General features: G+C 28.9%; 7 protein-coding genes across 7 annotated transcripts; 3 read left to right on the top strand and 4 right to left on the bottom strand.

Moving 5' to 3' along the window:
* Positions 1–1,179: 1,179 nt before the first annotated feature.
* cgd2_2550 (hypothetical protein, signal peptide) lies at positions 1,180–6,789 on the bottom strand (the record flags this gene model as incomplete). Its single annotated transcript, XM_626457.1, has 1 exon — positions 1,180–6,789. The coding sequence occupies one exon, from the start codon at positions 6,787–6,789 to the stop codon at positions 1,180–1,182; it is 5,610 nt and encodes a 1,869-aa protein (XP_626457.1).
* A 393-nt stretch (positions 6,790–7,182) lies between these two features.
* cgd2_2540 (glutaredoxin related protein) lies at positions 7,183–7,509 on the bottom strand (the record flags this gene model as incomplete). The annotated part of the gene is made up of 1 exon (XM_626456.1): positions 7,183–7,509. A coding segment is annotated over one exon (327 nt), but the record flags the coding sequence as incomplete, so codon positions are not given.
* Positions 7,510–8,504: 995 nt separating this feature from the next.
* cgd2_2530 (hypothetical protein, signal peptide) lies at positions 8,505–9,533 on the bottom strand (the record flags this gene model as incomplete). The annotated part of the gene is made up of 1 exon (XM_626455.1): positions 8,505–9,533. One exon carries the CDS (start codon positions 9,531–9,533, stop codon positions 8,505–8,507), a length of 1,029 nt encoding a protein of 342 aa, XP_626455.1.
* A 1,342-nt stretch (positions 9,534–10,875) lies between these two features.
* Positions 10,876–11,451, top strand: cgd2_2520 (hypothetical protein; the record flags this gene model as incomplete). Its single annotated transcript, XM_626454.1, has 1 exon — positions 10,876–11,451. One exon carries the CDS (start codon positions 10,876–10,878, stop codon positions 11,449–11,451), a length of 576 nt encoding a protein of 191 aa, XP_626454.1.
* A 345-nt stretch (positions 11,452–11,796) lies between these two features.
* cgd2_2510 (conserved hypothetical protein) lies at positions 11,797–14,091 on the top strand (the record flags this gene model as incomplete). The annotated part of the gene is made up of 1 exon (XM_626453.1): positions 11,797–14,091. One exon carries the CDS (start codon positions 11,797–11,799, stop codon positions 14,089–14,091), a length of 2,295 nt encoding a protein of 764 aa, XP_626453.1.
* Positions 14,092–14,155: 64 nt separating this feature from the next.
* On the bottom strand, positions 14,156–15,748 carry cgd2_2500 (DNA polymerase epsilon subunit; the record flags this gene model as incomplete). The annotated part of the gene is made up of 1 exon (XM_626452.1): positions 14,156–15,748. A coding segment is annotated over one exon (1,593 nt), but the record flags the coding sequence as incomplete, so codon positions are not given.
* Positions 15,749–16,070: 322 nt separating this feature from the next.
* cgd2_2490 (hypothetical protein, possible transmembrane domain at C-terminus) lies at positions 16,071–16,955 on the top strand (the record flags this gene model as incomplete). Its single annotated transcript, XM_626451.1, has 1 exon — positions 16,071–16,955. One exon carries the CDS (start codon positions 16,071–16,073, stop codon positions 16,953–16,955), a length of 885 nt encoding a protein of 294 aa, XP_626451.1.
* Between the last annotated feature and the right edge of the window lie 927 nt (positions 16,956–17,882).

Here is a 17,882-nt window from a genome sequence, read left to right as displayed (position 1 = left end):
ATCCGTTTTATACCTTTTAGTTTATTCACTTTATTATCAGCTAAACTTTTACCAATCTGCATTTCTATAAACCTGCATTTTACAAAGTGTTCAAAATTAGCACAGGTGAATCGTATGGTTTAGTCACTTTTCCAATTTAAAAATAAATGGGTAATATATGGTTAGCAGTCTTAACTTACTATTTATTAGGCTGAAATAATGTGGCTTTGATAGTGTATTTGTGATTTTTGAAATTGATTTTGGTTTAAATGACCAAAATATTTATCTTTAGACTAATTCCAAAAAAAAACGTAGCAAAATTTTCTTACGAAACATTTTAATGATTAATTTCTAGCCGAAATATTATTTATTAAATTTAATTTTCAAAACGATAATTAGAATGTCTGAATTTCAATCTATTACGAATAATTTAAAAAAAAAAAAAAAAAAAAAAAAAAGCGAAATTTAATTTTAAAAAACCAATTTTTCATTAAAGTTTGATTAAATATCTGTCTAGTGATCAAATTTTGAAACAAATAGAGACAAATAACGAGCATTCAAAATCAAGTTATTTAGGAACTGATTTCACTGGTGAGACTTAGAGATGCAATATAAATAGAAGTCTTATAATATTAAATTAAATATAAGCATAAATTAGTGGCAAATTATGAAAATTATTTGGGAAAGTAATCACGAACGAATGGATTTATGAATTTATTTTAAAAAAGAAATATCCGATTACTAGTTCATTGCCAAAATACTTGTCTCATTTGGAGACAGTTTTCTTGATTTTCAAAATATCAATATTTATGATCGCTTAGCAAATTTTTTCCATTATTACTATTTATATCTATTCCGGAAAAGCAATGATTTATTTTCTGAAGTCATAGATTTTTATATTTCTTCGATTGGCAATTTAACTCCTTCAATATAAATGAAATTAGAACTTTCTAAAAATCACATTTTGCCATTTATAATGTAAGTAAATTAATTATATTGCAGTGAAATTTAAAGACAAATATAGATCATAAAAGCTCTATTAGATCACTAAAATTAAAAGTTAAACAGTTTTCTCTTTAATAAGTATTGTAATATTAAGATTTTACAATTGTAAAATTCAGTATAGCCAATCCCTAGTAATTAATTTTTGCAGTAATTATATAATTAGTCTTGGCTTAAAAAGGATTCTTTGAAATTAAGTTAGAAAATGCGTTCATTACGAATATTAATGCCTACAACCGTTGAATTTGGTATTATTGATCTAATTTGATTTGAAACTATTTTTGCGCTTTCAACTTCTGTACTTTTTAATGATATTTCATTAAGGAATAAAGATATTAAAGAAGAATCCTTTAAAATTCTAATATCGAAGTATCCAAGTATTTCAAGTATTGATTCCGGAGCAGAAACATCTTCAATACCTTCGTGTTTAATAAATATTTTTTCTCCAGAGAGGAAATAATTAAGAAGGATTGAAAGCGTTTGGTACCGAATAGAATTATATAGTGTAAATACAAAACCTGATTCTTGAGGATTGTTATTGTATTTTATAAAATGAGGAAGAGTGGCATAGATATTTAAGTTTGTAATCTCTGGGATTGGGCATTCCGAAAAATCTGGTTTGAAAATAATATCTTTTATTTTTGGATCATAATTTATAGCTTTAATAGGCAAATCTGTTGAGAATTTGTAAAATTCTTGAACAAAAGAACATAAGTCCCAGTATTGTTCAGAGTTATAAAATAATTCATAGTATTTTTCGGCTTTAAGTAAAACTGCTCCACCAAACCTAGAAATCACACTTAGACCAATAAAATCTAGTGACAAAATTTCTCCTTCTTCAGCGATTAAAGATAAGGAAATATTATTATTTAATGAGTTTTGATATAATTTCAATTTCTCAAATATATTTGACTTTAGGTATCTAAATACTTGGATATATGAACAGTGTTTTGAGGTTCCATTATTTGAATCCCAACAAAGCAAACTAAAATAATAATATTCCTCATGATCTGTTACTATGCTAAGATCAAATCCCTGATAAAGCGACATTATGCGGTGTACAAGTTGTAAATTTTCCGTATCATAGCTACTTGCATAAATTCTTACCATACGCTCGCTCGGAATAAACTCAATAGGAACCCTTTTCATTAAATGAATTTGAGGATTGCTATCTGAAGGTAAGTCTCCAGGCTTTAAAAGTTTTAAATCTAATCCTTTCATCAGAAAAACAATGTTTGTTCTTCCATTAAACACCTCTTCAACTAAAGTTGAAAGATCAGAAATAATAGTCTCTTCAGAATACCTAATAATAAAGTAGGTAATTCCATTCAACTGAAAAACTTCGTCTTCAGTTTTAATAATAGATTTATTGTTTGTAATTGGAATTGTAACTTTGTATCTGAATAAATCCGGTGAAATATAAAGTGAAAATCTTTCAAGTTGCGAGAATGTTGTGTATTGAATCATCCCTTTGAGGAAGAGCTTCATATTTTCTCTTATCGTCGAAATTCCTATATTACCGTTAATATTCATTATTGGTAAATTATACGAAATTCTAAGCTTTTCAAAGTCCAATAAAAGTTCTTTTCCAAAATTAAAGATTTTTCTTAATGCATATTGGCTAGGTAAATTTCGAACTTTAAGTTGTATTTTGGGGTTTATTATATTAATTAATAACCTATATGATAATAATTCAGAATATGAAAAATTTTCATTAATGTTTAGTAAAATTGAATTGTCATGGTAGTTTCTTCTTGAAGAACAAAAGAGAGGCATCGAATCAGATAGATATGACTCAGTGGTTCGTGAAATATCAGATTCATAAACCGGAACATCAAGAATGCTTGTTTGGGAAATGCTCATATCAATGAATAGTTGTGTATCTGATGCCAATTCTGAAAAACCAATGTCGTAATACGCACGAATATTGTCAGAATTATTTAAAATAATCAACTTATTCTTAGTTACGTCGTAAAATAAGTTGTTAAGACTTCTTCGTCTGGAAATAGAATTAAAAAAAACATTTGCAAAACTGATCTGCAGCTCATTTTGCGCATCATCCGCGACTGGATAAATCAAACCAAGTCCCTTTGATGCTAAGCCTTCTCTTCCAATTTTACTTCTTAAAAGTAACATGTATAATATGTGGCTTCTCTCATTTACAATCCAGGCAAACTCTCTATTTTGCCCATGAGAATTATTTAGTGGGGCAAGATTCTTATAAATTGAAACATAATTAGAGATAGCACTTTGAAATAGCCCCTTTTGAATTTTATTAAGAGACGAAGAATCTTGCTGAAATGGTTGATGATCAACAATTGCAAATGAAACAGGAGTTTCTCCTCCAAAACCAGAATATTTTCCAATCATTCGAATCCTAGTTAGCTTTCCATTTTTATTTGTAGGAAATCCCAAAACCACAACATTAGACTTGTAAAGAAAGGAAAATGAAGTAAAATCCATTTCTGAGTAATAAGTTATGAGCGAAGTTAAAGCAGTTCTGATAAACTCTTCATTTAAATCAATAATGAACCTATTACCTGAAATTACTAATTTATCCAGATTAAGAAAGTAATCAATGTCAAATTCAGGGATCATTATAAAGAGTTGTTTAATTGTGGACTCAAGCTCGTAAATTGTTTTCAGAGAATAGTTTAGAGAAAAATCAACTGCCAAGTAATGAAGATAAAACTCTTTATCAATTTGTTTAACTACAAAATCAGGTAATGTCACAGATCCAGAATCTTTAACTTGCGCTCTTCTTTTTAGAAAATCGGGAATTGTCTCTCCGGTTATATCACTAATTCTACAATGGATCACAACAACATTGTATGGTTTATGTAAATTACTGCTCTCTTCACTTTCAGGTGGTTTACTCTGGTTTTCTATTCTGTCCAAATATGCCACAGTACAACCTGAATCTAAACCCAAATGAGTAATTTTTATATTTTCTTTCTTTATGGGTATGCTTTCAGGATAGTCAGATGCAGAAATATAAGAAACCCATGGTGCCATTTTGTCTTCTACCTTTATTTTAATAGATTCACTATCTAAAACCGTCATACTTTCTACTTTATTGATAAATGATTGCGATAGGGAAATAGAATTGCCATTCATAATCAAATCAATTAAACCTTCTGATTTATATATTATATCTAGTTTGTCTAGAAGCTTTTCAAATTCCTGAGACTTTATCCAAAGGAATAAAGTTTCAATTTCCCCAAAAACTTCTCTTTCAATGTTTTTATTTAGAGAGCCATGTTCAAATATTTGAATTAATTGTTTTTTAATTGAATCAAAGCTAAAATTTAAAAGATTCATAAATTTTAATGGATTAATTTTAGATAAGGTGCTTTCTTTAATCATATTATTATTCCATTCAGTCAAATAATTTTTTAAATTAGAAATCTGTTGTACATAAGATCTATAAATATAATAAAGAAAAGAAACTCTCTCCTTCAATTTTTTTTCAGGAAAAATTGATGGCTTTATACCTTTAGATTTAAATAACAAATTTTCAGCTCTCACAATTGAGCCATATAGTAGATTGAAGTCATATTTATTAAAAGGCATTTCTGGGCTTTCCTTAGATCCTATCATTTGAGATAAAGAACCAGAAAGATAAATTTGAGCGTTTAAGTACGTATCAAAAACTGATTCAATAGAACTAATAATTCGTTCATCAAATAAACTATTGAATTTATCCATAAGTTCATCTCTGAATCTCAAAAGCCTATTTCTCATTGGATCAAAGAATATTCTTTCCTCTGAGTCTTCTCTTAAAGCTGGATGAGCTATACCAGTTAATTGAGAATAATCAGAATTCAGATTACCAATACAATTTCTCATTTCTAAATAGTTAGAGATATATGCCTCAAAATTTCTTTCTCCTACTAACAATTTTTCAATTAATTCAAAAATTAAGTTGTATTGATCGTTATACCCAATACTCGTAGTGAATAAAATGTTTGTAGAACTCATATTCGCCCGAAATCTTTCTAATTCTCTCCTATATTTTTGAACTTCCAAATAAACAGTTCTGTCAACGTTATTGAAAGCTGAACGAATTCGTTCATTTTTAAATAATTGATTAGAATTGGACCTTAAAATCTTACATAAATCCTCAAATTGTTGCATGTTATTATTTTGAAATAAATCTTGTAAAGGCTTTGAATTTTCTGTATCTAAATATCCATTACTCGTAAATGTGCCATAATTCGAATAATAAGAGTTAGTTAACATAATTAATTTTGAATGCTTTTGAACTTTATTAATAAGTTCGTTGAAATTTTTGTCATCTATTTTATAATCTCTAATTAACTTTGAAAAAGGCTCCAAAGACAAAAGATTAACTATTTTACTTTCAAAAGAATCAACTTTAATGAATGATGAAATTGCAATATCCAGTATTCTTGATAATTCCGTCAATTTATCCTCTTTTAATATATTTTCATTTATGGCGGAATCAAAATAACTACTCCACCATAGAAAAGAACCTTTTAATTCTGTAAAATTAAGTATTTGCATTAAACTTAAGCATCTTTCTTGCAATTGAACCTGAAACTCGGAAATAAAAATAATCAGTCCACGTAAATATTCATTATTTATTTGACTAGCTATTTTATCAAATGCAACACCTTGCATATTACTATTTGAATATTCTTTGAAGATTGTATATCTCAGCATTTCAATTTCAAGATTAATTGGAATGTTTCTTAAATCCTGTAAAATTTTTTTTGAAATATTGAAGCTGTTATCCACATTAATTTTCTGAGACTTTACGAATTCTTTTAATTTAGAAACTTTTAATTCGCAATTCATTCGATAAAATACTTTATTTTCCGCAAGTTCATCCAATGCAGATCCAAAATCACTTGCAGATCTCTTGTAGCTATCATTACCAAAAGACATTCTGAAAGACTTTGAAATAATATCTAAAAGTTGACTATCTTGGCCATTCCCCCCAAATAATGGAATATTTAAATTCCCAATTGCATCTAAACATCCTAATAACGTTTCCTCCAGTTTTGTATTAATCTCAAGTAAAGTTGACTTGTACATGCCTAAATACTCTATATTTAGGGTAATCAAATCAAATACTTTGTTAAACTGAGTATCTAAATGGGCATTTATTTCAGAAGTTTCTCCTGTCAGAATAAGTGATAGCAATCCGCGAATAGCCAACATGATTTGCTTTAGACCTTTAAATCTAAAAAGATATAAGCTCATGCAGAATTCACTTTTTGTTTGATCCATTTTTTCTGATAAACTATTTATTATTTTGTCTAATTCTTCCATAGAACCCTTAATTTCAGATTCTAATTCTTTTTCGTTAAATGTAAACTCTTTGTATTTGATATATTTCAATTGCTCATACATATCTTTTAATCCTAGGAAATAATGAAATCCCGAGCCTTTACCATCTAGATGCAAAATGCTACTAAATATTTTGTTGTAAATATTATATTGAACGGAATTTGTCAACTTTATATTCAATAACAACTTTGAAGTGACATTTGCCAATGTGGATGCGAAATTTATGTATTTAAGTTGTAGATTTTCATCCTCAAACTTGCAAATTAGTGAATTTTGGCTGAAGCCATTATCATTTAATATATAATAACCATATTCTCTAATTAAATGTGTAGGAACCGGTGCATTGCTACCTTCTTGTACGACATCAACTTCGTTCACTTCTTTTAAATCCTCAGATTTAGTATCCAAACTAGAAGAAGTACATTCTGATATTAGCTGTGTTAGCAGTAGTATCCAAAGAATTAAAATAAAACTGCAATATATTTTTCTCATTCGTTAAATCTGCAAAATTTATTACTGTAGTTAGACCACAATTGGAGATCTTCTTAATCGCAAAAAATTAAAGCTTCGCAGACTTAATTTGTAATGTGCATGTAATTAATGTGCGTTTTTAGAGAAATATAACACCCTTTACAATGTAATAAAAATAAAGAATATATACGTCTTAAAGAAATCCTCAAATTATTCGCCATTAAGCATATCCGAATTGCATGCCCCACAGTGAATGCGCGGCTCCTTGATCTTGCAAATATCTTGGTAGTGGGATGGATAGAAATAAACAAAAGTTAAATTTGTATTAATTAGACATTTTTGCTATACAACGCACAATTCGCAATTGAGCAAAAATACTGTTACAAGTATGAAGAAAAAAACAAATTAAGGTGCCTAGATCGTTTCAACAAAACTACTCAATGAGCCGTCTTCTAACAGCTTCAGGGTATCATCACATCCTCCTATAAACCTTCCCTTAACAAATACTCTTGGGACAGTTCCACTTCCAGTTAGCTCCCTACAGTAATCTTGAATTTCTTTAGTATCTACTCTACCGTCGATTTGCATAACCAAAGGTGAATATCCAGCGCTTTTCAAGCTATTGATTGCTTTTATGCAGTATGGGCAATAACTCTTCGATATAACACAGATATCTCCTGAACTTATGAATGACTCTACTAATAACTTTATTGAGTTCATTGCAGTGTCAATATTTTTTAGTTATTTTTACAAACCTAACTATTTACAACATTTATCAGCTTTCTAAGCGCGTTAATCTGTATAATAAGAAATTTACATTGCAATTAGCCAACCGCTTATTTATTGCAAATCTTCAGCATACTCTTGGATAAGCGATATTCACTTCCTGTAGCTCCTCCTTTTATTCCTCTTCGATTGCTTTGATCGATTCGTATTAGATCCAGAGTTTGTGTTCAATGAACTTCTATTGCTGTTTATGTTCATTACATCAACTTCACTTTTTTCAGTGACCTTCCTACTCGCATTTAGAGAATTTCTATCATAAAGTCCATCTTCTAAAAATTCATTATCTTCTTCAACAATCATTTCTAGACGATCTTCATTTTGACACTCATGATTATCTCCAACTTCGCTTCCTTCAGAAATATCTGATCCATTTAAGCTCTACCAATAATTAGACTTACTTTATATAATGTTGAATAGGAAAACTTACATATTCGTCAAAAAGAGTCCTAAGATGATACGTTGAAGGAAACCTTGTGAATAATCTTGTGTCCATTCTGTAAAAAAAGATATAAATTCATCTAAACTGTCAAATATGACTTACCTTTCTTCATTCAAGTCAACATTTTGACAGCACAAACAACTAAATAGTTTAAACATTGTGAATAAATCAAGAAATAATTCTCTTAATATTTTGTGTACAAAAAAAAAATAGAGGTATCTCTTAGACAAGACGTGGTGCAAGATTTAAATCTAATAATACCAGAATCTTACTATAGAACAGAATAAATGCAGTGTATTTCTCTATCATATTACCTAAATATCTTGCCATTTAAATGTCTCATTTAGTCTTAAATCCTTTAGGTCTTAAAAGCCTGTTTTTAACTTGTCGGCAGTTATTTTCAAATCAGATCTAAATCGATTTTATTTTTTTTATAACTGTTGATTTATGTAATAAAGTATACTTTCCTCGTGCAGTTTTAGTTAATAGCGGTGTATATGTATGATAGGACCTATTCGATGTCAATCTCGCCTGATTCAGTAACTGTATCTACAGCCGCATCTGTTATTTTAGAAATCTTGTGATTCACTCTTTTAAGTTTCATTTCCAAAACTCTTCTAAGGAGTTTACTCTTAGAACTAGAAATCCTGCTTTCAATATCTTTTTTAAGTGACATTAATCTTTCAAGCTTTTCGGAAGCAGTTAACTTTTTTCTTTTAAAAATGTTCGCTAATCTTGCCTTGCTTTGAATGTTGTCTTTTTCTCCTCTATCTGCGTTTTCTTGCAGATCTGAATCTGTTTGCTGCCCATTCTCGTTTGACTGGCTTTCACCATCCACATCTTTGGCTTGATAGTCTTCCAAATTGTCTTCTACAACTTCCTTTTTTTCAAAGTCTTCCGTAACGGAATCTTCAGTGCCTTCATTTTCATTGCCAGTTTCTGATGTAATTGGATGTGCCAAATCATCCAACTCTCCACTAGTCGATTGATCAGTATCCTCCGATGTCAGATATTTAATCTCGTCTTGAATTCCCTCATTTCTAATAGATGCTCCTGACGCAACTTCTACGTCCTTGTAGTCTTCAACAACTACTGGGATATAGGGCGATATAGACCCCTCTTCAGATAATGCCTTTGGAGAATAATCCATTGGAAATTCTTCTTCAAACTTTTCGAACTTTTCTTCTTCACTCTTTTCTTTAAGTAATGAACTGATTTTTTTCTTAATATTTGACTCTTGAATGAGACATCTTATTTTCTTGAATGGATTTTTTGTGTTACTTCTTGTTTTCTCTATTTCTCGCAACTTTGAGACTAAATCCTCAACAGTATATTCACTAATCACATTTTTTCTGGTTATCTTGGGAAGCTTGAGTTCCACTTTATTTAAACTATCCAAAAATCTTCTAAGTCTATTTCTAGATTTGCTTTTGGTGTTAGCAACATATTCATTTGACTCAGTAGTTATTGCGTATACTGGACTATTTAACCCAAGAAGTAACGCAGAAAATACAGAAAAAATTAGGTAATTAATCTGCATATTTACATAAATTCTCTCAATTTCTACAAATTTGATTTAGAAAACATCAAAACGCTCAGTGGGGATTTTGCGTGCATTCAAGCCGCCTTTTGATCTAATAATCAAATATGATGACGTCATTTTCTTGTAATATGAACAATTTAGAAAAAGCGTGTTTGATAATTATCAAACTATTATAATTTATTTAGTATTAAGATATTTCAATCTGCCTCACTATCCTTGTATTTTCAAATTACATTGAATCCTTGCAATTAGCATGAAAGCAACAGTAGGTGTTGAAACATTTGGCCAAACATATTGCAAAACGCCATCACATGGAGAAACTAGTAGATCATGTATAGCATTATCTCCATCCCTATGGGAAATTAGTTTTCCAAATATCTGCATCAATTATTAGCTCTGTTCTAGATTCGAAAAAAAAAAGACGTGTTCCGACTTACATCTCCCTCTTTAACTAGGCTGACAGGTGAAGTAATTATCTGAAATTCGGAAATTTGCAAAGAAAAGTAAAGTGCTTGAGGAAGACCCGTTGCGTATTGTAACAAGTAAGGTAATACGCTATTGCTCAATGTTGAAAATGAAAGAATCCCTAAAGCAATTATAAATTATTTTCTTTATTTATTCCACTTACATGAAAGAGCGGAAACTGTCATAGCTGAGCCGGGAATAGGATTAAAGATCACTGTGAGATTGAGTGTTACTATTTGTGTAAATTTAGTTAAACATACTTAAACAATTCAAAGCAGTGCAGGCTATTTTCTGCAAAAAAGGATATAATTCTTCTAGCCTTCTTTCCACTATATTGCTATCTAAATTACTTAAACTGAGCCTTGAAATATATCCATAGTAAACAAAAGGAAAGATTCTCAATGCAGAAGTTACCTAAAAGCTCAAAATTATTATTCGACTTTTGAAAATTATCTCTTACGTTGTTCATTTCCTTTGGTTCAAGTATTTCAACTAATTTGTTTCCATTCTAATAAAATGTTACAAATAATTAATAATTTTTTTATTTATGTACTTACACCATTAGTATTCCTTAATGAACAATAAGATGTGAGATAATTAAGAGTAAAAATTAGCAAAATAAAGGTTGATTTAACTTTCATGACTATCTATTTGTAATAGCTTGAGCCTGCATTCTTTCCTTAAAACACACAATTTTCCCTCATTACTATGTAAAAGGTGTGGAATTGAGTTTCTTGCTTGAAATTAGAATATTATTTTAAATAAATTGATTAGGGCGGTTAAATTAGATATATGAATAAATGTTTCCTATTAACAATATTTGCTAAATATTCTATAAATTGATAAACTATGGCTATTATGTAACCGAGATATCATGAATATTATGCACCGGTCTAATGTACTATTATACAATATTGAATGTGTACTTGAAGAAGATAAATTTTTAGAATATGCATTCGGAACTAACTGTTCAGAAATGCTTGTAACATTTGACAAAAGCATAATTAATATTATTGCATACAAAAAGATATTACACTCTCTTGAGTCTGTCAAGCTCCAAATTAGCGGCAATAAAGAACTGCAAGATGATTACCTTGGAAGAATAGAGATATTAAAATTGAAATTGGAAGATAAGCTAAATCTAGAATTATTAGGAGATGAAAATCAACCCCAAAATATCAAAAATTTATATTCACATTTGAAGCCAAACAAAAATATTTATGAATATCTTGAAAGTAATTCAACTAAATTTGCAGAGCATAGTTTAGAATTGCCACCTACTTCGAAAAATAATTTGAAACCAGAAAATATTGATAATAGGCTTGATATAAAAGTTATAAATGAGCGATTCAAAGATGAATTGGTTGAACTAGCTGAAGAAATGAAGTGCTCTGCATTCAGATTTCAAGAATTACTTAGAAGTGAAAAAAAAGTAAGTTTTTCTCCTTAAATTTGAAAAGAAAAATAATAGTTTTTAGGTCTTATTTATTTTAGAGAAAGAGCAAGCTGTAAATTCAGAAAAAACGCAAAAATCAATCCAAGATATGAAAAAATTTATAAAAAATTCAAATATATCATTTTTTCATACAACAATACTATTTTTAATGAGTATCATATTTTTTTCTTTAACTTTTATTATTATTTCAATAACATAGTTTAAGAAAAAAAAAATAGTCGCAAATTAGCGTTTCAGAATATAACTAAATCATGAATACGTATAAGTAATTATTGTTTAATATTAATTTAAATTTTTAATTTCCCCGTTGCATATTTATTTTTTAATATTTACGAAGTTATGAAAAATATTTTATATTTCACTTTATTATTATTTTCACTAAATGCGCTTCGTATTTTTGAAAAAATAAGTGCGAGAGCTTTCGTTTTACCTAAAAGAATCATAACTGGATCGAGGAATATTAAATCTAGCTATGATTATATAGTAGTTGGGGGTGGGGCTGCAGGATGCGCATTAGCTAGAACTCTTGCTGACTCGAAATACTCTGTTTTGCTTGTAGAAAGAGGAGGTGCTAGGCTAGATGAATCAATACTTACTCGTGATATAAAAGGAATGGGAAGTGTTGTGGATGACAAAAAAGTTAGCGAACTTGTTATTACTAAACAGGGAATAAGAACTCATATTGGAAATGTATTAGGAGGTGGGACAGCAATAAATATGGGAATGATCATGGAAGAAAATCCAGAATATTTCAAACTTTTAGAAGAAAATTCAGGAGCTAGTTTTAACAAAACCATTTTGAAAGAGAGTTATGATTGGATTGTAAATAGAGTTAGTAATAAAGGCGATCAGGATCTCCCAATTGTTGAACCTATGGAGAATGCATTTAAAGATATTGGATTTGTGACAGAAAAAAACCCGAACTCAGAATTCAGCTTAAATAGAATAAACGGAACTTGGAGAGTATACAATCTATTTAATGTAAGTGACCACGGTTTCAGAATGTCATCAGATATCTTACTTTCTGATTATCAAAATGCCAAAAATAATACGGTCATTGAAACAAGTCCTGTTGATATTTTAACAAACCATCTTGTAACAAAAGTAGAGTTTGAACAAATCGAAGGACAGAGAGAGATTAGAGGAAACAAAACTCAAAGCACAGGTTTTCCATTTTTAAGGAATGCAAATTTAGGAGGAAAATTTAATTATAATAAAATGGGTTTTCAATCGGCACTTTCTAGTAAAAGTGTTTTAAATGCAAAATGTATTATTTTAGAAAGAGTTATGTTAAAAAATCAATATTCTGACTTTGAATACCCATTTTTTAATATAACTGCAGGAAAACTGGCCAATGAATTTGGTATTGAGGACGGTATAAAACCTTCTAAAGACTTAATTCGAAGTATCTTTGCCAAAAGAATTTGTTTAAATGACAATGGAATGATAATACTATCATCAGGGGCAATCCATACCCCTGTATTACTTTATAAGTCCGGGATAGGACCTCTTGAATCTCTACAAAATATGAATATAATGCCATTGCTAGAAGTTCCAAATTTGGGAACAAATATCGTCGATAGATTGTTATTTGCAATTCCATTTTTTTTCAAAAGTGATGTTTTTACTAACCCTTTCGTAAACCCAATCATGTCAAGTTTTTCAAAAACTTCTGGAAATTGCGGATATAGCTGCAGTACTATTAATATCGAGTCTTTGGGAGGAGGAAGAACTGTGGAAGGCACATTATATGCTACAAGACTTATTTTCCCTCCAAGACTTAGGAATAATATTGTTACGGATTTTGTGATTGAAATATTCAAAAAATGCGCAGAAAATTACCCATTAAGTGGAGGAATACCAATTTGTCTGATTTTACAGTATCCTTTAGAATGTCTAAGGAGATCTGCTGCTGTTTTTTATTTTACATCTGAACCTAAAAGCAGGGGGGGAATAAGTGTAAAAAGTGATGGAAAATTTGAATTAGATGGGAAATATTTATCGGAAGAAGAAGATAGAGAAAACGTAATAATTGGACTTAGTTCTGTGATAAAGATGCTAAGGTCAGGAAGATTTCAAAATATTGCAGAACAAGGAGGATACTCTTCATGCCCTATGACAGTATTGAATGGCATAATTGGCGTGCTTGCATCTGCAAGAACTGAGAGATTATTTATAAACAAGCCACTATCTCCAGATTTTATGGATGAGCTTGAAAATGTTTATAACATCATACTCAATTATAAAAATTCAATATTTCCAGATGAATGTAACGGAGTTTCTGACCCAAGGGATTGTCTTGAAAGCAAAAACATAATATTTGAGAAAATTGCAACATTCCCTCCAATACTTCCAGATCTTTCGAATAAAGACGAAATTTTAAGATTAGCTTACAATATAGGAACAAGTATTTGGCATTGGTCAGGATCTGTTCCATTGGGAGAGCTTGTGGAAAATGAATCGTTTTTATTATCAGGCACAAGAAACTTAGGTATTGTTGATGCGTCTCTTTTAAAAATATTGCCAAGAATTAATCCTGTCTATACAATCATGAGTTTAGGAAGATATGCAGGAATTTCAATTATTAATTTGCGTAAAAAAAATCAAGAAAATAATGAAAGAATATATTCATAAGTACCTTGATTAGTATACTAATTTCAATAATTTAAATATTGAAGATCAATAATCATTATATTGATTACAACCATACATGGTCAATTGAATCAGTTAAAACATTATACTGGACCCATGAACATGTGTTATTAAAAGACCCTGGATTCACTATCCAAGTTTGGTTTATTGATTTGACTGAGTAGCTTGGACTGGAATCGCCAATAATTAATATTTTTGGGGTTGGTAGTAAAAATAAGAAATAATCTAGATTTGGCATGACATTGGAACTTGTTGGAGTTAAGTGTTGTTGGCCTAACACAGTTTGTGGTATAATGTTTTCTAAAGTTTCAGGTTCAATATTCCATTGGGTTGTGAAACCCATATCTTTTGTACCACAGTAAGAAAATAAAGTCTTTTCCTTAAGTTCTTTAGTTAGAGAATACCTTGAACAAAACATCTTAATATCACTATCATCGATAACAGATGGATTCGAAAGAAAATGAATTTTCGAATCTGGAAATACTTTAGATAAGTATGATGCATAGTAATTAGAAAGGGGGGGTTTAGGAAGTAAATCGGGCCCAATATCATTTGGACCAGAAATAATGAAGAAATTGCAGTTTGAAAGCAACACTGGAAATTCTTTCAGAACATTTTTGAATCCTTCAAAACCTTTTCTCGTTGTATTGAAATTGTTTTGAGAATTTTTAAAATGATTTTCACGTGAGTTTGAGTTAAAAATAGATAGACTCTTAGATCTTCCTTTTTCATTTACGTTGCTAAAATTATGATCATTTTCAACACAAGTTTTATCTTCCATCCAATCTTCTCCATTCTTATCAAAGTCGATATTAATAAAATTGCCTAATAAAATAAATCCTATATTAATGTTTGAGTCTTTAATCATTTTTTCATAACCAGAAAACACTTTACGTAAATTTTCAATTACCCTCATGCTTGTTAACATAATATCTGAAAAAATTACCCAATAATCATTTTTCGATACCTGAACTTTAATCTTTAAATCTTCCAAATATTTTGTAGTTCTAAAAAATTTTGTTTTGTTTAAGCTTTGATTTTTGATATTTTTTTCTCTATCTTCAGATTTTAATAAAGTATAATTTATGCCTGAAAATAAATTGGATAGAATTTCATTTGCTACATTTTTATCAATATTTTGGATTGGAGGATGGAACATCAGGTCCACATGAAAACTCTGAGTTATTTTATTCATTTTGCCTCTTGCAATAACGAAATGGTTAAAACAATAAATACCTTTGCCAAATAAGGTCTTGCTTGAAGTAACAATTTTAACTCTATGAGTTGGATCTTCTATTAATATTTGACCCTCTCCGTTACTTATTAGCATCCCTAAAGTGGTTACCTGTTCGCTAAGAGAGATTACATGCTTTAATGGATAAACAACGAATTTAGACTTTTCAATATCCAAATCTATGCCGATTTCTCCAATGAACTCATTTCCAATTTTATCTAACAATATTTCATTAGTTTTCACTTTATTTTTGACATAGAATGTAAATGATTTGTGCTTAATTAATAAATATTCTATTACTTGATATCGTTGTAAATGTCTATTTCTAAAATAATTGACGTTAGAGTAGATATTTGACCTTTCATGAATTTGATTAACCTCACAACATTTAACAATTTTTTCGTCCTAATAAGTATGAATGAGGATACGTGATTAAGTTAAGGTTATTTTGATAATTAATAGACTCTAAATATTTAGTCTTACCTTTAATTGAGATCTCCCTATTGAATATTCAACATTTTTTTTGGAGTTTGAGACAGATGACAAATATATATCCTTCATGTGAAGCAAATAGTTATAATCATATGATCAAAACTTTCAAAAATAAATTATTTTTCCTATAATTTCAACAGATTAGTTACATTTTACCCACATTTTTGGCGGTATAACTTTAACAAATTTTTTTGGACAAAATGCAATTTAATGTGTGAAATTAATTGATTTAGGTATGACATTTTTATTCATTTATGACCACTTAATGGACCCATTCGAATTCAAGCAATGTTTTCCAAACGTTGAGTTTAGGCTTTTTGGAATAGGAAGACTTGATAATTTCAAAATTAATTGGATTGCAAAAGGTTTACCATTTTGTTGTAGAACGAGACCAACGTTGACGCCTTCGTTAAATACGGCAACTTATGGAGTAATTATTGAAATAAATAGTTACGAAAAAAAAATGATCAGGAAATACGTCAAGTATTTACCAAATAACCTTTTAATTGAAACAAATGCCGTAATAATTAAGTTAAACTTTGAGAATTCTGGAAAAAATTCACAGAAAAACATGCTATTTTCTAATTCAGGAATTCGTGAATCAAAAAATCAGAGTTCATTTGATTTAAAAGTTATGACATTTTTCACAGAAACTTCAAATATGATATTTGATAGTACATTTACTGATTTTTTGTTGGAAAAACAAGATGATTTTTCAAATTATACATATTTAACAGAATTAAGTAAATCATCTAAAAAAATTAGTCCAGCACTTCCTAGTGAAAATTACATAAACCTGATAACAAAAGTTGCAAAGTTTTACAGATTACCCGAAGTTTATATAGAAGAAAACTTAAATTTATCGTCTAAACAAAGACTAAGCGTCTTTGAATCCTTAGTCAGAAAAATTGCGCTTAAATACATTTATCTCATCACAAAGTTCCAAATTCAGGGGATTGGGGTCGGAATTATAGATTTACTTTGGGAGCTTGACCCAAAAGACCCACTTGTATTTGCGGATTATGGGAAAATAAACAAAGGAATTGTTTTTTTAATTGCAACTTTTATTATCATGCTTCTTTCCCCAATATTATGTTTCATAACATTTTTTTGGAAATAATAAATAAAAAAAAAATTTAAGTTCAAACATTTAGTTAATTATTTGAATTTTAAACATTTCATTAAAACGGTTTATGCTATTCATATAATATTCAACTTGAACCAAAAGTTAATTTGTTATATCTGGTATGAGTTTCTTTATTTTTTATCTAATTTTTTAAAAATACTTCTTTCAAAATCAAACTAAACTTATTTAGGACTTTTGTAAATTATAAAATTCTTTATTACACATTAAAAACCTTTCATTTCTAAATTTGTGCCGTACAATATTGGGTTAGAAGTAACGGTGTTGTTTTTCAATACTTTTTTAGATAATTTTGGTCCGAATACCTTTTTATAATTTATTAATACCAAATCTCATGTATTTCTAAAATATTTAAATTGAAAGAAAATAGCTTGAAAGAAATATTTGAAAAGAATTTTATTGAACAGTCTTTATACAGTTTGATTTCGTAGAGTCAAATATCGAGTTTTTTTGATAATTTTTTTTTTCATTATTGACATTCATGGCTTATATTGCTTAGAGTTAATAACTTTTTATTGCAGGACAAAATCTATATTAATATTTCGTAGCATTCTCCAAATTATATTAAAATGATTAATATCAAAGATATGACCGTTTCAACACCAAATTTTTATTATTCCTGGAACCAAAAGTATAATCCCAATTTTGAATTATTAGATAAACACTTCTAGTTTTTAAATTGAACAATTATTATTTTTTAATCTTTAATGAACTAATAATTCCCTAAAACCACTCTCACAAGTGATTAAATATTTTCCATACTAATTCTTATTTCTAAAATTATTTCCTATACTAAGATATAAAACAATAATTAAGAATACTTCATCATTTAACATTTCTAAATAACTTCACATTTGAAAGTTTTGTATTCTTTGTATTTTTTCAGAATTTTAATTGAAAAAA

The sequence above is a fragment of the Cryptosporidium parvum genome, chromosome 2 (assembly GCF_000165345.1).
Source record: "Cryptosporidium parvum Iowa II chromosome 2, whole genome shotgun sequence".
In the NCBI taxonomy this organism is placed as follows: Eukaryota; Apicomplexa; class Conoidasida; order Eucoccidiorida; family Cryptosporidiidae; genus Cryptosporidium; species Cryptosporidium parvum.
This window is presented reverse-complemented; position numbering and strand designations above follow the sequence as displayed.